This window comes from Gadus chalcogrammus, chromosome 17, assembly GCF_026213295.1.
Source record: "Gadus chalcogrammus isolate NIFS_2021 chromosome 17, NIFS_Gcha_1.0, whole genome shotgun sequence".
In the NCBI taxonomy this organism is placed as follows: Eukaryota; Metazoa; Chordata; class Actinopteri; order Gadiformes; family Gadidae; genus Gadus; species Gadus chalcogrammus.
The window spans coordinates 10,402,732-10,428,167 of record NC_079428.1 but is presented as its reverse complement, the minus strand read 5'-3'; the positions used below and the strand labels follow the sequence as shown (position 1 = coordinate 10,428,167).

The 25,436-nt window shown below is 44.1% G+C and overlaps 2 protein-coding genes across 2 annotated transcripts; one reads left to right on the top strand and one right to left on the bottom strand.

The window, feature by feature from the left end:
• The first annotated feature begins 1,104 nt into the window (after window positions 1-1,104).
• On the top strand, window positions 1,105-21,711 carry rasl11a (RAS-like, family 11, member A). Its single transcript, XM_056612455.1, has 13 exons — window positions 1,105-1,831; window positions 10,047-10,180; window positions 10,354-10,881; window positions 10,976-11,062; window positions 12,150-12,231; window positions 14,030-16,716; window positions 17,323-17,379; window positions 17,727-17,809; window positions 18,655-18,695; window positions 19,143-19,272; window positions 19,492-19,567; window positions 19,657-19,733; window positions 19,953-21,711. Exons 6-13 carry the CDS (start codon window positions 16,560-16,562, stop codon window positions 20,097-20,099), a joined length of 768 nt encoding a protein of 255 aa, XP_056468430.1. The 5' UTR covers window positions 1,105-1,831; window positions 10,047-10,180; window positions 10,354-10,881; window positions 10,976-11,062; window positions 12,150-12,231; window positions 14,030-16,559; the 3' UTR covers window positions 20,100-21,711.
• usp12b (ubiquitin specific peptidase 12b) lies at window positions 3,733-15,177 on the bottom strand. Its single transcript, XM_056612454.1, has 10 exons — window positions 15,014-15,177; window positions 12,810-12,890; window positions 12,612-12,695; window positions 12,134-12,263; window positions 10,999-11,309; window positions 10,797-10,873; window positions 10,581-10,664; window positions 9,249-9,446; window positions 8,584-8,662; window positions 3,733-7,492 (listed from the first exon to the last, which is right to left on the bottom strand). The coding sequence occupies exons 1-10, from the start codon at window positions 15,059-15,061 to the stop codon at window positions 7,391-7,393; spliced, it is 1,194 nt and encodes a 397-aa protein (XP_056468429.1). The 5' UTR covers window positions 15,062-15,177; the 3' UTR covers window positions 3,733-7,390.
• Window positions 21,712-25,436: the final 3,725 nt, after the last annotated feature.

The following is a 25,436-nucleotide window of genomic DNA, read 5'->3' as shown; positions in this document are numbered from 1 at the left end:
AACTGAAATCGAACAAGCTGTAATTATATATTGGACGTCTTTTTTATTGCTGTATTACAGAATGGGTCCGTATTATTAAAGGACAATTCCGGTATTTTGAACATTGAACCTACCACCGGAAACCGGACCGGAAACGGAAACTGAAAGGGGGGCTGCTTGGTTCTCTCTATAATAGAGCTCGTATGTACGCCTCTTCCGGTAGACCCCTCATGGGACTTCTGGGCGAGGAAAATTCGAATGGGAGTCAATGGAAAGAAATGTATTATTTTCTGATCCCAGTCAATAAATGCCTTGGATTTCACACATGTTTTGTGTGGGTCCAAATAATAATTGTTCACTTAAAGACTTTGACCGTTTATTGCACAATTGTTCAGTTAAAGGCTGTAGAGAAAACACAATGAGAAAGACTACACGTCTCGTATGTGACGTCAGGCTCCCTGCGACTGGCGTGGACAAGACCGACAATCTCCCTATCGTCATAACTGAAAATCTACACATGGCCCGATTTATAATGGTTTTCACCTCTCTCGATGCTGTTATCCTCCCCTTTGAAAAAAGCGGTGGAGTGGAGCAGAGAGATCGTCATGTCTGCACAAGAGTTGTGTTGACGTATATCATTCGCGTCGAGAGCAGCGAGGGGCTGTAGTTCATAAAGCGGCCTCACACAAAGCCTAACATTATCAAAGTTCCTCGCGAATTTTTTTTGTTTTCTTTGCATGAGGAATTATAATATAAATCCACAAACAACATATGTGTAATCCAGGGCATATAAAGACTGGGACCAGAAAATAATTACTTTCTCTCGATTGACTCCCATTCATATTTTACGATCACAGAGGTCCCATGGGGGTCTACCGGAAGGGGCGGACTTACGAGCACTATAGAGTGGCGAAGTCACGCCCTTTCCGGTAGAGTTCATGGGACCTATGAGATCGAAAAATATGAATGGGTGTCAATGGAGAGAAAATAATTATTTTCTGGTCCCAGTCTTTATATGCCCTGGATTACACTATGTTCTTTGTGGATTTAAATGATAATTTTTCATGCAAAGAAAACTAAAAATGTTCGTGAAGAAGTTTGATAATTTTAGGTTTTATGTGAGGCCGCTTTATGAACTACAGCTCTTCGCTGCTCTCGATACATGATATACGTCACCACACCCGCACTTGGAACTCGGCACAGAGATGGCGATCTCTCTGCTCCACTTCACCACTTTTTTTCAAGGCGAGGATAAAAGCATCGAAAGAGGTGAAGACCACTATAAGTCAGGGCATGTGGAGAGTTTTAGTTATGTGCCCTCTCTATGTGCTATCTCTGTGCCAAGTTCCAAGTGCGGGTGTGGTGACGTATATCATATGCGTCGAGAGCAGCGAAGAGCTGTAGTTCACAAAGCGGCCTCACATAAAACCTAAAATTATCAAACTTCTTCACGAAAATCTTTAGTTTTCTTTGTATGAAAAATATCATTTAAATCCACAAACAATATATGTGTAATCCAGGGCATATAAAGACTGGGACCAGAAAATAACTATTTTCTCTCCATTGACACCCATTCATATTATTCGATCTCATAGGTCCCATGAGCTCTACCGGAAGGGGCGTGACTTCGCCACTCTATAGGTCAATTTTATATCCCCACTGTTGAGACGTAACCCATGGACCTATTATAGAACCGAGAGGGCCGAGCGAAAAGACTACAACCCACCCCCCTTTCCGTTTCCGGTCCGGTTTCCGTTTCAATGGATTTACAAAATGCCAAATAGCACACGCAGAAACTTTATTTCGCTACGATACTTGATTAGGAACATCAACGAACACCACTTACCACTCGGTGAGTTTTACATTACTGAAAACGAACGTTGAGGGTTTGAGTTGTTGGGGGGAGGGGGGGGGGGGTGTTTTGGTGTTATCCACTCGATTTCATCCTAGGCAAACCTACGGAAGAGGATTAGGGCCACTCATAATAAAGAAAAGTTCTGACTTTTTTCTTAGAATACTGACTTTTTTCTCAGAATTCTGATATTAAAGTCAGAATTTTGACTTTAAACTAGGCTAGTAGGCTAGGGCAACTGGCTACTCTGGGTGTGTTTTCCTCGTACTGCATAAAGCAGTGTCTCTCCCAGTCCCACGGAGGTTAGTCAGGTACGCAGTTCTGACTTTTTTCGCAGAATTCTGAGATTAAGGTCAGAATACTGAGATTATAATCAGAATTCTGACTATTAACTCAGAATTCTGAAAATTAAGTCAGCACTTAATTTTTTTTTAATATGTGGCCGTAATCCTCTTCCGTACAAACGTTAAAAAATACCGGTGTCCTTTAAAAACTCTTAACGTGTAGTATCCATCTGACCACAAGGTGGCCCTGTTGACCAAGTTCCCACCCCTGTGAATATCTTCCACTATGTTCAGTGGCGATCTTTGTCCAAGAGTGCCTAAAGGGCCTACTATTTCTGATTGATTTTTTTATTCTTTAATTGAGTGGAAATACGTTTCCTAAGTATTTTTCAGAAGAGTTATTTGCCTCTCAAATATTGGGGCAGGTGTGTGGATGGATGAGTCAGTGATGAACATGCGTGGATGATTTGGTTTGAGTGAGCGATTGAGTGAATAAGTGATGGGGGATGATTGTGACCTGATGAATTGGTGTTGCATGCCCCATTTAACAGTCCAATCACCTTTGATCCTTGTGGTTATTCAGATCCAGAGTGAAAGTGATATGCATTGAAATGTCTTGGATGGAACCGGATGGCATTAGAATATCATCAGACCCACACACTGCCAACTTTATTCTCTATCAAACAGATCTAATCCTATCATCGTGTATAATATTTGAATAAGTCTTCCATTGATTACATTTGTAAATCTGCATGTGCATAAGTTGTGCCACGTTTCTAGGTGATATATTTCCCTATGGATTCCGGGTATGAAGAAAATATATTTTAATTTGCTAACCTACCATTACGTTTTTGTGTGTTTATCTGGTAAATGTATGGTACCCCCAAGCATGCTAATGATAAGAAGTTACAACTGTGTTTGCGTTGTCCCGTCAGTGATCCAGAAACAGAACACTAAATAAACAACGCCTCAATGCGCATGGAAACAGTGATCCAGTTATGAGTTGATCTTGCAAAACTTTGTTTGGCCTTTGGTAGTGTTTACTCTGACTGAAGTTACGAAAACCATAATGTGAGCAAAAGAACAAAATGAGACCAAACCAGGGGATTTGGCTGTGCCCCGTCGTAATCACTAACATGTTGAAATGAACCCGGGGAACAAGACATACCATGGCTGCCCTGTTGTTATGTGAACTCAACTGACCTAAACTGTGTTCTGATTTCACATCATTACATCGTTGGAACTAATTGTGTCTAGTATGAGGGGTCATGCAGGACTTCTAGACAATAATCTGTTCTCAATGATTAATGTCATTGAGAACTTAAACGGCCTCTTCTTTACCATGAGGGGTGATACAAAAACAAAGGCATTTTAAAATCTAGCCACTTGTTACACGAGAAGTTGGAGTGGGTCGAACCAGATTAATGATAGCTAGATCAACCCGCCAGCCTACTATAAACTCGGGTATGGGGTGAGCTAACCATCTTGATATGTGTAGACACTCCCAATGTGATGTCACTATGGGTCGATTATTTTTTTTTATCCACTTGGGATGCCACAAGTGGATATATTTCGAAACTTGTAATGACATCATGGCAAGTACTGAAGTATAAAAGAAAAAGCCCATGAATGAATTATTAAACATTTTATTTGCTTAGATCCCCCCCTTCCCCCCTCAACCGGACAACCTTGTAACCCTTGGCATTAGTGACCGGTCAAATATACAGTACAGCCTCAACGACATTTGGTTGGTTTGGTTTGTTATACTTGGAGCACCAGGCGGGCGGGGTCATTCTGCTTCCAGTTAGTGATTGGTCTTCGGGGACAGCCCGTTAAGGAATAAAATAAAGCATTTCAGAAATAATTTTCTGGGCTGTGGATTATTTCAAGCAAGCAAATATTCATATATCCAATAATAACATCTGTATTTATGTACACATCAACATCTCATACTAGAAACGGTAAAACGGTAATCATAAAAACACTCCCAGGTTATCGCGAGGCGTCTACTCAACAACGGTAGACTGGTAATTAGTAAAGTATAACACAAAGAACGTTAACACCAAGTCAAAAGTAATGCAACATAAAACAATAATTAGAATAACATTAATTGGATTTAAATACAAAAAAAATAACCTATATAGTGTTGACATTCGCTTAGCGACTGCTAATTAAATCGCCTTTAATTTCAGTTTACAGGTGAACGCTGATAAAGATGAGATAACTGATGGTTACTGTAGAGTAAGGGGCAGTGAAACTATGGACCCCTGTGTAATATTATTTGCATGTTGAATGTTGTCATTCAAATTGTACTTATTTTTCCTCATTCATGGAATAGCAACATAACAAAATGCATAAATGGATGCCATTATTTTTTAGAGACATAACCTGCCTTCAAAATCCCCGTTGCGTGACTATATGCTGCATAAATACGTCCTTCCAAATCTCCTCACTTTTCTGAAATGTAAAACTTATTTCAACAAAGAACATTGTTCTGTTAAAAGCAACACTTTTATGAAATGTTAATCAGGTAGTTCAGGTTCAGACTTCCAAATAGGACCGGATACGGACGGAGATAGTACGATTTAAAGTCGTGTTCGGTTGGGACGCAGCCGTAAGTTACCGATTGGCTCAATGTCCTCGGCTGAGTCTCAATTAGAGAATTAGTGTAAAGTAAGCCTTCGCTGGTCGTCTGGTTGACCAGACGCCCCTACTTGATGCCGCAAGTCAAACTGTGGATCTGTTTTAACAGTTGACTGTACATTTCAACGGCAGACCGACCTGCATTCAAGAATATACTCCTTCCAGTGTGCAGATGGACTAGCAGCTGTAGAGCATTTTAAGAAACTGACGAGAATTAGTATATCGACTATTGTTTTCGTTAACAAATAGTTTGTTACTTGGGAGTGAAAGGTTGCACTTGTTTGTCAACTTCCAGTGGAAGTCAAGTATAGTCAGCACAATATGGTTGATCTAGATTTTATATTTTTCAAATATACCCAGTTGAACAGGGAGGACATTAAGCTTACTGGCAGTGTAGCACGGAGTAAACAACATAAACAAAACAATCAATCATTTAAAAAACAATATTTGGTGTCTTTGTGCATTCAAACAAAGCAGAGGTGGTGATAGAACAGTATTTAGGTCTACTGTTGAACTAGCTATGGACCTCAGAGTGACTTGGCACTGGCCAACACTGGATAAACCCCCAGCCTCTAATCACAGAAGCACAACTGATCTTTAAAATCCATGCCACGCAAAATAATAAATCAGGAAAGAAGAAGCGTGCGGGCTGAAGCGACTGACTACGAGGACGGCAATATAACATAGACATCAAACATCTGAAACGGCTCCACCTCTGGTAAAACATTGTAATTGCATGGCTGAAAGCAGCATTACCAGGTGCAATGCCACACTTCACCTGTGGGTGTCACTGCCCCAGCCGTTTGCCATCGCTTCGTATCCTTTAAAAGCTCTAACTTAGATTGAACCACAGACCCCTGGAAAATGAACCAATTAATGGGTGGAAGACTTTGTTACTAGCGAGAAAGCCAGTTGGCTTAGCTTCATAAAGCTCTAGGATGATAAAGGTGGTGGTCTAATGACAAACATACTAAATGTTAAATGCCTTAAGCGTTTCTTTGAGTCTCCATTGGCAAAGGCTGCGATGCAAGAACAATACACTTCTATGGCGGGGAGGGTTTCGGTACACAGCAGGTCAATTGTTTTGCTGAAGATCCTGGCCAGTGCAGTAATAAATAGAGGGAAGGTTTGGCTAGCTTCTGAAACAGGGGGGAGTTTGGATCAAACTATATGTGGAAGATGTAAGGATAAACCACAGACAAGAAGGGGAGGAATTACATTCTGACCAATTGGTACATGGTTTTTTGACTAATATATAAATGGCTCAGCGTTGCCATGGATTAAGGGAAGGTGTATTGGCCATTAGTTCCCGTGTTTGTCCTTCAGAGATGGCTGTGATGTGAACGGGAAGGGGGAAGTATTCCAACTGCTAAATGGCCTGGAGATCAGAAACATGGGGCATTGTCGAGGGACATTTCTGAATAATTGACCAATCAAAGCTTGCCTTATTTTTAGCCACTCTGCCCTGCCAACAAGTATTACCAGTGAAACCAGTTATGGCCACCAACAACCGATAAGGAAAGGCACTGTCCGCAGCAGCTAAGCCAAGCCACCAACCACAGCTCTGTCATGCCCACTGTTTACGTAACAGAACCAAAGGGTTGGTTTCCCATCATTTGTGATGAATACCCATAAAAGCCAATACATCAGAATACCCATAAAAGCCAATTCGTCAGCATTTGGTGGGATACAATGCGTGTCTCTGCTGCTTTGTTTGCTAGTGGTTTTTCAGAGCAGCATATGACCATGAGGGACTTTACCTAGAATAACTAAATAGGCTAAACTTATAATGGTTGACTAATGAAGTTCTGACGGGCTGTAGCTCGGGGCTATCACTAGCAGCTATAGTTAGTGGCTCTAGCTGAGGGCTGTAGTGAGCATTCCTAGCTAGCGGCTATAGCTGTACACTTTAGCTAGCAGGTGATAGCGACTGGTGCTGTTTAGATGAAAAGTTGTGAACAGTCCCAGCTCATCTCCTTCTCCGGTTTCAGTAAATTAACTATTTATTTCAGTCTGGGCTTGTGGTGAAGATATACATCCCATATAGAAGCAAGCAAACATACAAACACTTAAGCCCTTATGGTGACTACAGACAGCGCTAATGAGATGCTAACTATACGCACAGTGAAGAGGGTCAAAGAAACCGTTTGATCTTTTTCAGCGATGTTAAGCAACGCACGATGTGTGCGTGAAGACAGCCACTCGCATTGCCGTGTCCAAAACGTACTCGCTCACCTCACCGACCAACCGGCTTGTTTTCCTACTTGTTTAATATGCTTCGACCAATCCCCGGCCACCACGATTCTCCAACCACAACCAATCACATGCAAGCCTCTCAGGACTCGATGCCAAAATGCACTGCAAAGCCAATCCAACCATTTCAGTTGAACCTCGCAATGCATGATGGGATAGGCTTAAAAAAACTGAAAAACAAGAGGCTCGCAACAACCTCGTTTATCTTCCAAAAAGGGGGCGGTCCAGTGCAACGCTCCGGCAACAGGAAATAAGGCCTGAACACTAATATGGGCGTGTTGGAGTCGGGGCCTGTAGGGAGGGGGAGGGGGAGGGGAGGCATCGCCCACTTTCTGCTGATTGACAGTCCGTTTGGGGGCTCTTCCATTGGCGGAGTTGTTCAGTCTCTGGACTGGTAGAACAGGATGTAACCCGATTCAGAGTTCTTGGAAATGTCCGACGTCAGCCCGTAGAACTCCTCAATGGCCTGGGCGTCGATTTTCTGCAGACGATGGGGAGAAGAGACATTGAGTAAGGTGTGAAGCCCGAAGGGCCACCGTGCGTGTGAGGGATCATACACAGCCATGGATTATGTAAGGCAAGCCGGTCATTATCCCGCAGAATAAACACTGAGCACTTCTGCTATATGTTTAGTGATAATGACCGGCTCGCTGTACATTATCCCGATTATAACCTGGCTATGTACTAAAGAGATCAAGCACTTTTATTGCATGAACTAAAGAAAGATTTGAGATTTATTATTTTTCCAGAGCACAATCTGCTCTGGAAAAATAACAGACCGCTGCTTTAACTGACATATCTGACCAAGTTGTGGAATAAATGGGGATAAGGCAGTTTGAAACGCAGAGGGATGCTGAGTCCAGGATTTTTGCTGTTGGACTGAAAGCGGTGGCAGCGTGGATGGAGTCTGGAGGACTGTGATGCATTAGAATGCTGCTAGCTCACATCAGGCAGTTTCAGACCGTTTTCCTCTAAGCCAGGGCTCAAAACCCAGCGAAAGATAAATAGAGGAAAACTGAATGAAAGAGGCCAAGGCTACAACAGGCTTCCATCCGAGGCAAGAAGAGACCAAATACTTGAACAAAATATAGGAATTCTTCAAAACATTTCAAAGAAAAACCCAAACATCATATACCATAAGCTAGGCCCGGACAGCTGCAGACTCAGCGGAATATTCCAGAATCTCTGTTGACACGGAGCCAACTGTCAAGTGGACCAGATGTTAGAACGGGCCCTCAGGCCATGATAGTGGAAAAATACCGGGACCTCCGAGCCTTTAACCCCTCTCCACCCCTAATGGACCAAAACAACGCTGAGGTTTCATGGAAGGCAAGTTTGCTTCTCCACTGAAGAAAAACTCTTGGGTTTTAAAGTACAGTATAGTTGTTGCTCTTTTAGGGGATGAACGGCAGTGGAGACTGGACCTCAAAGGGAAATACTGAGCAAATTTCCAATAACTGGCCAATTAAAAAACAACACCAGTGTAGTCTAGTAAACGAAGAGTCGTGATTTGTGGCAGTGGGACGGTGTACAATATAAAATGATGATTTTGACACAAAATAGACGACTCACCTCCACAATGTCGTCATCAAACAACAGCCAGAAGCCATGGCTTTTAACGATGGTGATGTAGTGACCTCTGTTGGGACCGCTGGTCAAACAACAAGATTCGTTATTCACTGTCAAACTGCTCAATACAGAGAGGGCAGGTTTGGCTGTAAGACAACTAACAAGGGAGATTCAATACAGTAATGGGAAGTAAAGTACATTTACAATATAACAGGTCTAATCTAATTTTACGGTGTTCGAAATAAGGTAAAAGTAGTTCATTAAATAGTTTCAGGAATGAAATATAGGGGTTGTTAGCATTTTCGGCTTGCAAGAGGTTGTTGTGCACTGGTTTTTAAGCTTAGCTTACGGAAATCGACAATATATTTAAGAAGGAGCCTGTAAACAAATCATTGATTCTCTACACGACATTAAGCCCATCCAATTAACCAGTGTAAAGGGTTCCTATTTCACCAGAGCATAGCGTAGCGTGTTGGTACAGTCCACTGGGTAAACTCATCTACCCATCGTCAAATGTGAGTGGACAACCCTCCCACTAGCGACGTCACAACCAGGTCGATTAAGCATCTGGTGACCCACCTCCCAGCCCCCCCCCCCCCCCCCCTTCAAAAGACGCACCCAGGTGAGGTTTCTACAGTAGTCCCGGCAGTGTGTTTGTCGCCCCCTACCTGCCGCAGTGCACCACGACGGCCACCAGGTCGTACATGCGGTCGGGGTTGGTGGCGTCGCCCGAGGTGTTGAAGAGCCGCAGCTCCAGGGGGAAGACCACGCGGTAGGACAGCTTGGTGTAGCGGTGCAGCTGGTCCATGTACTTGAACCTCTTGAGGTGCAGCGCCAGGATCATGGGCAGCTTCTTCACCCTCATCCTGGAGAGGGGGGAGGGCAAGGGAGAGGGGGGGGAGGAATGGGAGAGAGGGGGGTTAGTGTTACATTTCTTATAATTCATCAAGTGTTCATTGTCAACTGATGATCTTACAATCTACAATCGGTTATCATGAATGCACGCATCCCCTATTGCCCATAAAAATCCCTCTTGGGCCTAAAAAAAAAAAAAAGTTTGGTTCCTGTTGGTTGTCAGTTGAGGTCATGGGATGCGGCAGCGAATGATAGGTAGGTTGTTTTCATTTAAAAACGAGAAAATTCGTTCATCCTTGTACAGAATGAAGAGGTGCTGTACAAAAACGTAATTATAGTTTGCATCAATTTATTTAATTTTTTTTAAAGCTCATAAAATTATTTGGGTAGCACATAAATTGACATGGTCGGTCGGAAACCGGAACCGAACAAAACATTTTTTTAGGCCCTGCCGCCTTAAACCCACAGATGGTCAAATCCTTGTTTCGATTGACAGAAGGAAAACGTTGATGACAGAACGCTGTACCCAAAACTGGCCGACACCATCGGATCAACACCACTAGCCCCCAGTAATCCCCCTCCTCCACCCTCATCCTTTTTCCGTCTACAAGTTTCCGTCCGGGAGCGGGCAGCTGGAGGGGTGGCCGGGGACGGCGCCTACGTTGGGGGCTCTTCCTGCTGGAAGAAGATGTTCCATGCCAGCAAACCACTCTGGCTGCTTACTGGAACCAATGTGGAGTACCAGGTACTAGGATGACACGCTTCAAAATGCAAGTGTGTGTGTGTGTGTGGTCTCGGTGGTACGAAACAGAAGCCAATCATAGCAAGACTTCGATACGGTGTTGGGTTACCGGGCCCCAGAGGGCTCCAAGATGTGTCCTACTTGGAGCTACCTATTTCTGTTTATTCATTAAGCAGATCCTTTCGGCCGGGAGGGGAGAGGAAGAGGAGACGAGATGGAGAGGAGAAGAAGAGTTGGAGAGGAGAAAGGAGGAGAGGATAAGAGAAGAGAGTAAAGGAGGCGAGAGGAGGAGAGAGCAGAGAGGACCGGAGAGTTCAATTCGAAAGGGCCCCATGTTACAACAACAGACCATGAACCTAATGTAAGGCAGGAAGTGCCCCGGACGGTTGATGACATCACTCACCTCTTCTGTGCTTCCTGTTTGCTGCGGCACTGTTCACAGTAGTACTTGTACTCACTGCATAACGTTTCTGTGTTGCTGAAGCCCCTGTAGTCACACACACACACAGCGATTAAGGTTGGACACCATAATATTACCATAGTAATTTCTACCATAGTATTGGACCCATGCGATGGAAGATAGTGTGTAATCAAAGTGTGTGTGTGTGCGTGTGTTTACCTGAGACAGTGTGTGATAGAGGTGTTTTGCTCCACGTCGACGGACAGGTCAAGAAAGTCCTCGTCTTTACTGCTCACCTGCACAGGTGACGAGGGAGTACATCGACAAAGTTCTGTTTAGTTCCCAATGCAGCTCAACAGTCCAATCCCGTTTGCTTGTCTTCCCCCATCTGTTGCTAGGAGACCCCGCATCCTCCACTCACCGCTTCACAGTTGAGGCAGCGTGTCTCGTTGGTCAACGTCCCCTGGAAGATCTCGTGCACCCAGGTGCGCTGCGCCTCCTTCGTCCCCCCACTACTCCCTCCTCCACCCCCTCCACCTCCGCCTCCCCCCACGTCTCCCCCCGCATCCCCTCCCACTCCTCCCGCCCCTCCCGCTCCTCCGTTGTGGAGGAGCTTCCCGTTGTGGGCCTGCTGCTCAGGGGTCTTCTCCTCCTGCAGGAGGTCCGCGATGGTGTTGAGGAGGTAGTTGAGGAACTCGTGGGCGTCCTGCTGCATGTAGTTATCAAAGAGCTCTGAGGGGGAGGAGGAGGAGGAGGGAGACGGGTGGGAGAGGGGGAGGAAGAGACGTAGAAAGAGGGGAGAGAGGGGGAAGAAGAGGAGGATAGAGACAGGTGGAGAGTATAAACGTGAGACGAATGAAGAAGAGAGGGGGAGCGAGAGGAGAAGGGGCAGAGACAGCAAAGGAGAGAGCAAGGGAGAGGTGCAGACCAAGATGAATAGATGGAGAGCCGGTGAGTGGAAAGAATGGCAGAGAAAATAGACGGAACGAGGAGGCGGAGAGAGGGATAAATGAGGAAGAGAAGACAGGGAAAATAAACAGCGTTGATGTTTGTTCGAGGAACCGGAGAGGAAAAGAGAGCGATCGATGGAGAACGACAGGAGTGGAGGAGCGAGAGAGGGGCCGAGAGGGAGGGAGATAGGAACATATTCAGGTCTTGTGTAGCAGTGTTTCCACATTAGTCGACTGACTATACAGATATGATTCTGTCAGCCCTAGACCTGCAAGACTATTTGTTTTACACCTAGATAAAGAAATACAGTTGATCCAACCCTCCCTCTTTCATCATGTGTCTCTACTGTTGTTTTACCTCTCTACATCTGGCTCCCGCCTCCATAGCCTTACCATGTCTCCTTCTCTACTCTATCTCCCTCCGTCAGTCTAATATAATTAAGTTACCTGCCCATGTGTCCCTCTCTCTTCATCAATCTCTCCCTCTCATTTCAATAGAATTCAACTAAGCGTTATTGAACTACATTAAAATGAAAAAATGTGTCTCCAAAGCATGCAGGCAGACAGGAAGCTCATCGTGTAACTCAATTCTCTCTCCCTTCTCACCATTCTCCTTCCTCAGACGGGAGATGAACTTCTTGGGGGGGATGACCCCCACCTTCTTCTTCTGCGTGGCGATGCTGTTGAAGAGGTCGGCCAGGCAGGTGAGCAGAGACTCCTTACGCCTTGGCTGCACCTGCAAACACAGACACACACACCTTAGCAAATCCCCACGATGTAACCAGGGAAATATGTATATTACTCTGACTGAAGCTGCCGCAAAACTCTTACAATAACTTCACAATTTCTAACCATAATACCTGAACTTGATCAAAACCAGGCCATATATAACCATAACTTACTCTTAACCTAACCATCTCTAAACTCAAACCTAAAAGTAATCATTAGCATGATGCCTAAACCCCTATCCTTCAAAACTGTACTTTTAGCAAAGGGACTTCAGATAGGTTTCAGTGGTCTGAATCCGGACATTCAAACCTGAAAAACCTGTACCAGTTCAGACCAGGTTTGATCCGTAACTCACCTTATATGCCAGAACTTTCTCTCTGAACGGCCGGCAGAAATACAACGCCTGCAGGACTGAGTTACAGTAGCAGGTGTTTCCAAACTGCAGGGACACAAACAGATTCATGGACAAGTTAGAGAGAGAGAGAGAGAGAGAGAGAGAGGGGGAGAGACAGAGACAAGGACAGGGAGAGATAGTGAACTTATGTTTCCTCACATTGACCAATCCGAAGTAGTGTTCATTTACGGGAAACTGTTCCGGTCCAATCTCCTTCTCCAAAGCGGAGGCATTGGCGCCCTGAGAGAGACAGAGACAGAGACAGAGACAGAGACGGAGAGAATAAATATAGTATATCCAACATAACAATGGCATGCATTAAGTCTATTAGCGATTTCCTGCAGGTCTGCATTCTTGGTTGGATTTTTTAACTTTCCTTTTATCCTTTAAGAATGCAAATGTAGCTGCTTGGATGATCAGGTTCAGATGTTAGGTAATACGTTTTTGCTAAGAAACACTCCTAGCTGAGTGATGATGTGTCCCTGAGGAAGACACTTAAGTTCTAATAATAATAATACATTTCATTTGTAGAGCACTTTACATTTGAAAATCTTAAAGTGCTACAGAGTTTAAGAGAGAAAGAAGGGTTGTTAAAACATATAATACATATACAGTTAAAGAGAAATTAGCAAAAGGATTTTTTAAAAAGTTAAGTTCTGCTCATGATGAGCTGGCTGTCCCCTTGCATGGTTGACTCCAACATCGGTGTGTTAACGTGTGTATTGAACAAGCCCATTGGGCTTTGTTCCCTCCTTGCACCATTAATGTTAATGTGTGCTAAATAAATAAACTAAAATAAATAAACTAAACTATTAACAGTTGTAAGTTGCTTTTGATAAAAGGTACTGAAACCACAGCCTCCAGTATTGCAGAAACATACCACTCATTAAGTCAATAGGCTGACAGTAGTGGACACTGTATACATAACACAGTAGGCTAATATATAATACACTCATGTATTCCTTACTATATGTAATAATTTATCAAACACAGTACAACTAGATAGGGTTCAACTAAATGCTGCTAGTTTCTATATCAGATTCAAGGTGGTTAAACTGGGGGGAAAGGTTGGTTAGAGTACTGTAGCTAGAGGGGAAGCAGTGCATCATGGGAATACGAGTCTGGACAATCCCAACCATTGCTCACTGTTGCACATTAAGGTAATATAATATTACACTATTATGCACACCACATCCGTCGTAAGCACAGACCGGCAAACAGGATGCCGTAAGGACAAAGCCACTGCTGTATACTGTAGATATGAATGCAGGACCACAATCATAGAACAATGACACACAATGGTTCAAGACATGTACCCAAAAATGACCCACGGCACCAATGTCACAGCAGAGAACACCTCTTATTTTGCATTTCTACAGAATAATTCAACAGAACCCCTGACGAGGTGACACATGATCCTGACCACTGGTTTACATTACAAAGAGGCAAGTCGAATAATTCAGACATGGACATTAATCGCTGGTGAAAAATAAAAAGGTTGAAAATGTGTATGAAGTTATTATGATATAATAATTGCACATGTTCCTGAACAGTTATCCCAATAATGTAGCATCTCGTTTCAGGCAAATAGAGTTCCAGTGAACTCCGTGCCAGGTCAATGAGTAGCAGGTAGGGGGTTAGGGCATCTTGCTAGAAGATGCCTACAGGTAGACTGCGGACATTGGGAATCGAACCCAGTACTATTCGGCTGGTAGCAGACCACCTGAACCAATAGACTATCCTGAATGCAACTTAAGTAACTAAAAACTACTAAAAAAAACCGACCCCAATGATGTTCCTCTCTTATGGGCTGTTTTCTGAATGCTGAGTTTTCTATAGACTCTGTTAAAGTCTGACAGTGACGTCAGGCTAATTCTGAGCTAAGCTAGTTAGCCGTGCTTCAACCTTTGATCAGCCCTGAGGTCTCATTGACAACAAGGTACGCAGGGTGTAGACACAACACAACAAGAACAACAGTAAGCCTCAATACAACTTAGCCTCCAAAACAGACATACCCCAGTGTTGTGTTTGGACTAGCTCACGGCTAAAGGGCTAGCTGTGTACCATCATCATGATGATTATTCCCACTGAGGTTAGCAAGTTATCTAAACCACTACATTGATATCGCCAACAGACCAGCTACTAACACGCTGAAGCTATGTTAGCACATCTGCTTACAGACCAGCTTAATTTACAGGTAAAGCAAGTTACGACCTAACAGAGCAGCTAGCTTAACTGAACTCCGTAGTGTTAGCTGGTCCGACTTAGCTTAGCTTTAGCTTGTTAACACGTCAGGGTCCACCGGACACACAAAACAAACACAACACCAACACAAACACCGGAATAACGGGTTTATACCGTACCATCGTACAAATCGAGGCGATCTTTCGGACTGTCATCAGTATTTCCATCCGTAATCCTCCATACTGGACCTGGACCACCGGTGTTTAGAAACGATCGCAGCCGAATAGGGCTGCAGAGTTCCGGGGAAACCTTTCCGCCCGTCCGGCCTGTCTGGTGGTGGTGGAGGAGGGAGTGTCGCTGACGCACCGTGCAGGGTTGCTTGTTTCAAGGCATAATACCAGGGCGTGGGGCGGTGCCGTGTGTGACTGACTGTAGAGGTTATAGAATCCGCATTGAGCTTCACAACTGGAGGTACAATGACAGAAAACGACTGTCCCCGAAGTGGACCGGAACGACGGAGTAAAAACAAACTGATATGTCAGCCGACCTCAGCTGTCAATGATGGTGGCATTTTTGTTTTTCTTTTTTACCCTTCTTTTACCCTTGGTATAAATATTGTATATTATATACGTATATATATTAAGATATAATTTAGTTTTTTGTAGCTGTATTCTGATTTCATGTAAGAAACAACAACTATATTTGAATATACATGTATATTATATTTATGCAATATATTTTTAACCCTCACCCTAACATTAAGTTCTTCAACACATCTAGAATAAAACGATACAAACGAGGTTTATCTGATCCCTTAGATACTTTATGGGAACAGTGACCACCCACGCGCCGTCGGTGCGCCTGCACGCGCACTGTGCCAAAATGCGCGTCATCCATTTATTATTTTTGAGCAAGCAATTTTTTTTTCGATATAAACTGTCGTTTAACGACCGTGGCCAATAATAACTTCGTATTAATGACTTAGTACTCATACGTTTGCATACGTACTAGTAAGACCTTGTGGACCTATGAAAGGCTAATAGGTGTAATTACTACTAATAGTTGTAATTACTATTTATAGTTTTAATTACTACTAATAATTTTTGCCATGCTAGCCAAATCTTGAGGTATTTATTTGATGCGGCAGCCAAATTCAGACGCGTCTGGGAATATTGAGCAAATGGTTAGCTCTCTCTCTCTCTCTCTCTCTCTCTCTCTCTCTCTCTCTCTCTCTCTCTCTCTCTCTCTCTCTCTCTCTCTGTCTCTCTGTCTCTCTGTCTCTCTGTCTCTCTGTCTCTCTGTCTCTCTGTCTCTCTCTCTCTCTCTCTCTCTCTCTCTCTCTCTCTCTCTCTCTCTCATGCGTTTGTTTGTGCGCGCACTAATCCCGGATGACTAAAACTCATATTCAGTTTGGTATTTAAAAAAAAAAAAGCAACGCCTAAATTCGATGCATAATCTGCTATCGCTGCCCTTCTTTGGATGCCCCACAAGCGGGAAGCGGGAATTCCAGTCCATTTTCTGAATCAACGGGGAGTGTTGACTTGACCGCACGGACCGAGGACTTTACTCCGCCTGTCCACACTACCACGGACTCTAGGAAAGGGCCACCCTCACCCACCACTGAAGATAGCAGTAAGGAAAGATAGAGAGATAGGTTTGGTGGAGGGAGGCACACAGACCGCCTTGCCAGACAGGCTGATAACGGACCGGAGCGAGGGGAGCTAAATGCGGATCACAGCCGACCCAACGAGGACGATGAGCGGTGGCGGCTCTGGCAACTTTCTGCTGGTTCCCATACCGGAGTACCCTGTGCTGGACTGCGTGGTTCCCAACAAAAACGTAAAAATCGTGGTGTTGGGTGCAAGCAACGTCGGGAAAACTGGTAAGACAATGGGGTTTTACAACTTGTTCGACAAATTACACTGAGTGGAGCAGCTCAGCAAAAAAAAAGAAAAGTAGAGATTTCCAATTCATCCTACATTTTAAGTCATTGTCTTGGAAAAAAAAAAGGGGGGTAGCTGACTTCAACATGTCCTCATTCTTAAGACCATTTCACGCATGTCTATGTCTTCCTAAAACTGGTTTTGTTCAGTGAGGCCAGTGTATTTTGTTCTCCTGAGATCACAAGAAATGTAATTGTCCATAACTAACCAGTTCAAAAGGAATGTCGGAAGTCACATTCAGAGCCAACAGGGGGCGACAGATCGGCAAACACGCCACATGATATTCATACAATAGTCGATTATTAGAAGTCATTATTTTGTATTGGTAACTGTAAAAAGTCTAAAACAATACGTGAAAGGCAACACAAACCTATATGTAATTTCTTCATCATAACAGGAATTCAATTGTATATCCATGGTTCATATCCTAGATAGATTTGTAGATTTGTTGAGGGTTATTATGACAGCCCTTTTCAACACAAATCATGCTCTGTCCAAACACGGCGCTCTTATTGTGCTACTCATCCTGTTTCCTGCCATTTCAGCACTCATTGTCCGCTTCCTCACCAAGAGGTTCATAGGAGACTATGAAGCCAACACCGGTAAGATTTTCATCCAAAAATTAAGCCATCGATTGATTAAGCCATCCATTCATTCATAGATTAATTAATTCCTCAATATATTCATTCATCCATATGAAATTGATCCATTAGGGGTATTTTCTGAAGAGTGAGAGAGGACTAGGGTTTGTGGGGAGTAAAGGAGGAGGCTATGCAGACCTATATCCACCTCTATCTCTCTCTTGTCTCTCCATCCGTCCGTACTCACTCTCCCCACCTCTCCACTTGTCCTCCTCCTGTCTCCATCCTTCCACCCGTCTCTCTCCATCCCTCCCCCTCTCCTCCCCCTCTCCTCCACCTGTCTGTCTCTCCGCCTGTGTGTCTCTCAGGTGCTCTGTATTCCAGGAAGTTGAATCTGGAGGGCGAGGAGGTCTCATTGCAGGTCCAGGACACACCCTGCGTAGCTCTCCAGGTAACACACACACACATACGCAAGCACGCACGTACTCACACACTCAAACTCACACAAACTTCTCATAATATTTTATTATTTTTATTATTTATCTTTTATTGTTCCATGTATATATTGTATTGGGGCTTCATTTTGAATATAGTGGGACCAGAAGAATGCATAATGGCTGCTGGTCCAATGGCATTCCAGTGTAAATACCCCCCCCCCCACCACCCCCGTTCTCTGTTTGCCCTACACAACCTTTGACCTTCTAATTTCGATGAACAGTGAACACAGATTATCCACACAGAAAAACGCACGCTGAATAGCAGCCATTTTTATTACCAACGCCAGGAATGGAAAAACATGAAACTGATAGTTATGTATCAGTTCATAAGTGATGTTCATCCGGATTACATCCAGATCCGGCTTTACTTTGAACTGTGAACATGAAGGGGAACCCTGGGGTCTGCCGCTGTTTGCTGTTTGCTCAGAGGGAAGAGCAGTCCCTAAAAAGTTAAACAATAACTACCCTAACAGAAGTGGACCCCGCCAGAAATGCACACTAAACACAAGGCCTACATGGAAGACACTAAACAGTCCACACTTAAACTCGTCCAAATCTAAAGTTTCTATAACGCTAACATCCTGCTTCTTCGGAAATGGGTCACATTAAGGAAGCAAGGAGTGGTCTGCCTCTATCTGTAACCTCAGTGGATAGAACAGCACTATGTAAAGTACAAATACAAGGTAGAACATCTGTACACATCCCTTACTTGTCAAACTCATCTCAAATCCATATTTTACCTCTCTCTCTCTCCCTCTCCCTCTCCCTCTCCCTCTCCCTCTCTCCTACTCCCTCTCAGGATGATGTGGACGGGTTGTACTGCCAGGAACAGATAAATAGGTGAGCTCTATCTTTCATGTTTCTATCGGTCTGTCTTCCTTCATCTATCTTTTCTTTGTCTTGCTCTTTCTTCCTTTCTTCATTCTTTCGTTCTTCCTTTTCTTCATTCTTTCGTTGTTGCTTCCTTCTTTCTTACATTCTTTCCTTGGAATGAGCTAAATGTGTCCAGCGCTTTTGCCGGGTCTGAATCTGACATTCTGCTCTGTCCCCGGTAAACCTCTCTCTCTCTTAATCAGTCTCTATCATCTCTGGACCGCTCTCTCTCGCTTCATCATCTATCTCGACAATCTCTCCTATCTGCTGCATCTCTCTCTCTCTCTCTCTCTCTCTCTCCCTCTCTCCCTCTCCCTCTCCCTCTCCCTCTCCCTCTCCCTCCCCCCTCCCTCCCTCTCCGGAGCCTACTGTCATACAGAGTCTATATAGCGGTGTCCTTCCCTGTGACTCCAGGTCCATCTACTGGGCAGACGGCTACGTCCTGGTGTTCTCCATCACAGACTACAACAGCTACCGCACCATCCAGCCTCTGTACCAGCACGTCCGTCGCATCCACCCCTCGGGGAACATACCTGTCATACTGGTGAGGGGGTGTGTGTGTGTGTGTGTCACATATATAATCAGAAGACACTGAAATGTGCTTGTGTCTGTCTTAATCCAAACTACATTTTAAATGAAATCCTTCATGGATTAGCTCATTTGTTCATACATGTACATTATGTTAGTCGCATCACCAGTAATAATCTATCTATAATCCCTACTCCGTCACATGATGCGGTATAATGTGATGTGTAATCCGCAGGTGGGCAACAAGAGCGACCTGCTGAGGGCCCGGCAGGTGCCTGCGGAGGATGGGGAGGGGCTAGCCGCCAGCCTAGGTAGACGCACCGTATCTCCTTATGGGTAGCTGGAGCTTCTGTCTGCTAGCGACCGTTGTCAACAAACAGAGGTTTTCCTTCCCTCTCAGGGGGGGTGTACTTTGAGGCGTCGGCGAGAGAGAACCACGACGGCGTCCACGCGGCCTTCCTCCAGCTCTGTCAGGAGGTACACTGCCCCCCCCCCCTCACAAATATCATATCAAAGGGTCTTTATACCCGTAGTAAAAAGTATTAAAAACGAATGATGTATGATTTAGAAACTGAGCAATTTAATTCAGTTTCTTCTTCTTCTTCGTCCGAAAATTCTGCAGTTTTACCTGCAACCCTTTTTCGGTTTTACAATCTTCTGAATCCCACGTGCAACGTTTCTCCCCTCCCCCTCTAGGTGAGCCGGGCGCTGGGCGGGGGGAACGGGGAGAAGCGGAGGGCCGGGCTCCACCTGGCCAGGCCCAAGTCCCCCAACATGCAGGAGCTCAAGAGGAGGTTCCGCCAGGTCCTCTCCTCCAAGGTCAAGTCGGCCTCGGGTCCCTGATCCCCGCGACCGGGAGTCCGGCACAATCCGGAGAGTAAAACACGTAACGGATTCAAATGATTACGTCTCCGATGACGGAAATCGCGCGATTATGGACCAGGTTTATTTTTCTTTGATTTTTCTGGAAATGACCGGTTCTGATCTGATACTAAGAATTCGGAAGAACGTTTTACCACCGTGTTTGAACCACCAGATTGAAACTCTGACTTTGGCTAAAGAGGTGGCAAGGGAAAGATGTCACTTTGACAGGAAGTTACAATTAAAGTCGCTTCGTTGGATGAATGGACAGATGGATTGCTCAAAGGATAATGAACGTCTGGATGGTGAGTTAAACAGGTGGTTGGATGTTTGGAGGGATGGCTAGATGGTGAAAGGATGGATGGATGGATGGATGGATGATGACTGATTTGGATGGATGGGCCGAGTAGCTGATGGACAGCAGAAGTGATTCAAATCCCAGGAAGCTCTTTACCAAAAGGAACCATGACCTCACTACCTGATGCCATTCCGATGGCCCACCAGCATGTCGCCTGCGGATCCAAATGACATCATCATGGTGTGACATCATCATGGTGTGACATCATCATTGTGTGACGCCACTATCGTTTTTGTGTGACGTTATCATAATGTAAGATGGGCAAAAACGCAGAGGATTGTTGCCAAATAACAGATTATTTTCTAACGGATGGTTTGTCTCTGAGCTTCGCCCTTTGCCCCAGTCTCTCGCTAGCGAGCTGTGACACTTGAATGGTTGGGAGGGTTAGACTGACAGGACGGTGATCCAACCAGAGTGGAGCAGACAGTACGACCGTAACCAATCATGGACAGCCAGGACGTATCTGTTTTATACCTCTCAGTAATGGATTGAGCCATAAGGTATTGTATTGTCCCAACTGTTTTGACAATGTATTGATGCTGTACTGACTCAGTATTGATATGTATTGATACAGTATCGATAATACTCGATACAGTATACTCAGTATCAATGTGTTCAGAATTTATGAATAATAAATTCTGTGTAAAAAATGTATAATTTGACATGGTGTGTGAAAGAATCTAGTAGGGGTTAGAGGACAAAACTAAACAGATTTTATGCCTTTCATTTCAAATCTCAAATCTCTCTTCAATCCTGGAATAGATTTAATCTATAACACAATACAGGACATCTGGATACATTATGAACCGAAGTCATGAACAATAAGGTACAGTTGACTGAATGTTATAGAATTTATGGAAACTGCGACGCCGGATTCCACATCTGTTAGCTATAAATATACATCACTATCTACCGTATATATTTAAAAAGAAAATATACAGTGTCTACGCGCTATAATATATAGCAAATGCATTAAAACTGTTGAAAAGGTTTGTGTGTGTGTGTGTATGCAGTGTGCTCGCATGTGCGCATGAGTATTTCAGTGTGTGGGAAAGGGTGTGTATCTAAGTGTTTGTGTGTGTTTGAGGGAGAGAAAGTAATGCAGTTTGTGTATGTGTGCAATGCGTATGTCTGTGAATGTGTGAGTTGTGTGTGTGTGTGTGTGTGTGTCTGTTTGCGGGGAATGGTTTAATATCTGGCTAACGGTGTGTGTGTTAAGAAACCGCAGCACTACGGGCCAATAGGTCATGAGAAACATCTGGAGTAAGTTGATACACACACACTGCATACACACACACAAAAAGGCTTGATACACACAGACACACACACACACACACACACACACACACACACACACACACACACACACACACACACACACACACACACACACGGACACACACACGGACACACACACACACACAAATATGAATACACTAGACACACTCGCGCACACACAGACCTCTTCTATAATTGTATTAATTATCTATTTATTGTTCTATGTATTTCTTGTGCAAATACACTTAAACTGCAAAGATAGACACATGCTCTCACACACACACTGATCAACACAACCCCCCATCACCAAGAACTCACGGTTAATCACCCAGGGAGTCACTCAAACAGACACATTTTCTAACACAGTCACGCTCGCTCAAACACACACAAAAACCTTCTGGAAAATGGTGAGCGGACCCCAGCATGTTGACCTCGTGACCTCATGACCTGAGGACCAGGGTTTTTCTGGAATCCTCATTTGTCTCGGTCCAGGGGTCTGTCTCCTACTCCCCGCTGCACCGCAGACTGTGAGAGTGTGCATGTGTAACAGTGCACGTGAGAGTGTACATCTGACAGCGTGCATATGAGAGTGTATACGTGAAGACCGATACAGTCCTGATTGGTTGTAGTTTGCAGTCACAAACGTGCATGTGAAACTACAGCCAATAAGCTGTCCGCGCTTCACATGCACTCTCTCACGTGCACTCTCTGTCACATGTACTCTGATAGCGAGAGAACTCCAGCAGTGCTACTGTTCCGGAATTAACATTAATAGGGTCGTTGTTCAATTCTAGTTTCTAGTTACATATTCATACATAGATACATATATGTCTTAAAAGACATATAAAAAGTCCATTCATCTACCCCCTCATACTTCTCTAACTTTCACTCTTTTGGCCTTACACACACACACACACACACACACACACACACACACACACACACACTATAAAAGGACAACATATGGAAGGCATATGTGTGTCTTTCCAGCCCATGAACATCTTTCTAACAGTCCCTGTGTGTGCATATTCTGCATTCTATTCCGAGCCCACCCTTTTGGTTATCATTAAAGTTTTTCTCAGTCGCTTCGGTACATTTCTCAGATCAGAATTGAAATTTGCAAAACAGTAAGTGCATTTCTCAAAACAATTCGTACAAATAGCAAAACACCATGGATTTCATGCAAAAGCCAGTCTCTCAAAATCCTTAGTTTGTTTCTCAAAAGTAAATATTTGTGTCAATGAACATCACAGTGCCACCACAATGACAAGTCCTTGTGTCATTGTGTACGGATAAGACAGTCAAATTGCTTAGTCATGTTGTCAATATAACAGTGTACTCTGGAGAGATGTTCTGATGTAAACTGGCTAAAGTTTTGAAGACAATTATTATAAATTGTAATTTACACCTTGGTGTATGTGGGAGATTGATTGCAAGAGACTGGACAAGATTCCCATTTACGCTTTGACTGTTTGTACTGTAATTTGTTGACAGATCATGTCATTGCTAGAAATGTGAACATAGGAAAATCTCCTTAGGGTAAACTGTACATGCATTGCTGTAGGAATTACAGTGCAGTCTTCCTACACCTCCTGACGTTCCTGTCTGTTGGGCCACAAATTCTAAGGCAGCCTCACTCCTCTGCCTCTTCTTCTTCTATTTGGCTGTTGACCCTGTCCAATTCCTTGTCCTTCCATTGTCAGACAATGTAACATTGTGTTGTGCTCCAGCTATATATATACTTGCCAGCTCATGGTTCAGGAGATGCACCGTTGAGCAATTTCAGTAAACTAGTTGATCGTTTGTTGATCTAACACTTCACACTTTTCCCTTCTTTAGAGAGGGTCAAGATTCACCTGGTAGCATGTTTACCAATTCAGGACAGATTTAGAAAAAAAAGTCTGATGGAAATGTATAGAAATATGCTTGACATATTATGACAACTTGTTGAACCATTTTGCATGAAAGACTTATGCAATGAACTAATGCCTACATGTTGTGGGGGTGAGACTATTCAATAGAGACCCATTACAATACATCTTGATCAACATGACATAAGCAGTTGATAATGTAGGAAAGAGCAGAGAATTGTACATAATAATTTGCATGAATGTACCAAAGCATTTGCAACTTGTTCAAAGAAATGAGAAACTGCTTTTTTGATGTGCACAATTGACACAATGATGTGAAGACTGAACAGGTAGTTTTGAGAATTTAAATTCTGATCTGAGAAATGTAGCATAGCGACTGAGAAAAACTGTAATACATTACTACAACTACTACTTCTATGACTTCTATGTACCGGTACATGTTTATAAAGTTCTACATTGTGTCCAAGATCCCGCCACCCACAGTTGGAATACATTTGACTCTGCAACCTGCAACCCCTCGCCCGTCACACACCCCCTCCCCTTCCTCCTCACACCCTCCCCCACTCCCCCATCTCACATTCTGCACGTCTACCCACCACTCCAGCCAATCAGAAGCCAGCGCCCTCGTACCATCCTCTAATCACTTCCGGCCTTTAGGGGTACTTCCTGCTGCCGCTGCTAAGTGTCTGTCTGGCCTGTGGTCGCTCCAGCCCAGCACTCACTGATAACACCTTGTTATCTGGCTGCTGGGAGGCAGGCCACACCCACCTCCGCTGGGTTCCGGTTCGGTCACACCCAACGGGTCCTGCGTAGCCAATCAGAATGTGTTTTGTCCAGAGTTCAAAGGGTGATTCACAATTTCGACCGAATCAATCAAATAATGCTGTAGGCTACAAGCCTTCTAGCGACAGCAGGTTCAAGATCCTATCTGCTGCATGTCATCTCTCTCTCTCTCTCTCTCTCTCTCTCTCTCTCTCTCTCTCTCTCTCTCTCTCTCTCTCTCTCTCTCTCTCTCTCTCTCTCTCTCTCTCTCTCTCTCTCTCTCTCTCTCTCTCTCTCTCTCTCCTTATCCGTCTTTTTTTACAGAAGACAGGAAATGTATCGAAGCGCTGTTGACAATCAATCAAATAATGCTGTAGGCTACAAGCCTTCTAGCGACAGCAGGTTCAAGATCCTATCTGCTGCATGTCATCTCTCTCTCTCTCTCTCTCTCTCTCTCTCTCTCTCTCTCTCTCTCTCTCTCTCCTTATCCGTCTCTCCTTATCCGTCTCTCCTTATCCGTCTTTTTTTTACAGAAGACAGGAAATGTATTGAAGCGCTGTTGACAAACACTTGGCTAACACACCCTTGGTTTGAAATGAAAGTTCTGCTTATGGTCCTGTTTAACCTAATACATGGGAAGTCGAGTAGAGACTTCCCAACACGTGGGCTGAGCTCCATAAGAGATTCCTCATGTTTATCTGTGTGTGTGTGTGTGTGTGTGTGTGTGTGTGTGTGTGTGTGTGTGTGTGTGTGTGTGTGTGTGTGTGTGTGTGTGTGTGTGTGTGTGTGTGTGTGTGTGTGTGTGTGTGTGTGTGCTGGAAGGCCATTTCTAGAATACATACACTCAACTTCTGTGGAACTAATAATTAAGACCTGATACTGCGCTCGGCAAAGTGTGTTTGACAGCTGCTTTCCTGTTGGTTTCCAGGCTCTGGATTATGACAACTGACTCTGACCTGCTGCCAACACCACAGATTGAAAACAATGTTGTGGAAAAAGCACCAGCAGGATTCTTGTAACAGGAGGAGTGCGGTATCAGTCCTCCTAGGA

Coding starts and splice junctions, on each gene's coding strand:
- usp12b (XM_056612454.1), bottom strand. CDS start 15,061: ATGGAAATACTGATGACAGTCCGAAAGATCGCCTCGATTTGTACGATG. Junction 12,696..12,809: donor ACTACTTCGGATTGGTCAAT/GTGAGGAAACAT, acceptor GTGTCCCTGCAG/TTTGGAAACACCTGCTACTG. Junction 9,447..10,580: donor AAACAGGAAGCACAGAAGAG/GTGAGTGATGTC, acceptor CCCCCTCTCCAG/GATGAGGGTGAAGAAGCTGC.
- rasl11a (XM_056612455.1), top strand. CDS start 16,560: ATGCGGATCACAGCCGACCCAACGAGGACGATGAGCGGTGGCGGCTCT. Junction 16,717..17,322: donor AAGCAACGTCGGGAAAACTG/GTAAGACAATGG, acceptor CTGCCATTTCAG/CACTCATTGTCCGCTTCCTC. Junction 19,568..19,656: donor GGGGCTAGCCGCCAGCCTAG/GTAGACGCACCG, acceptor CTTCCCTCTCAG/GGGGGGTGTACTTTGAGGCG.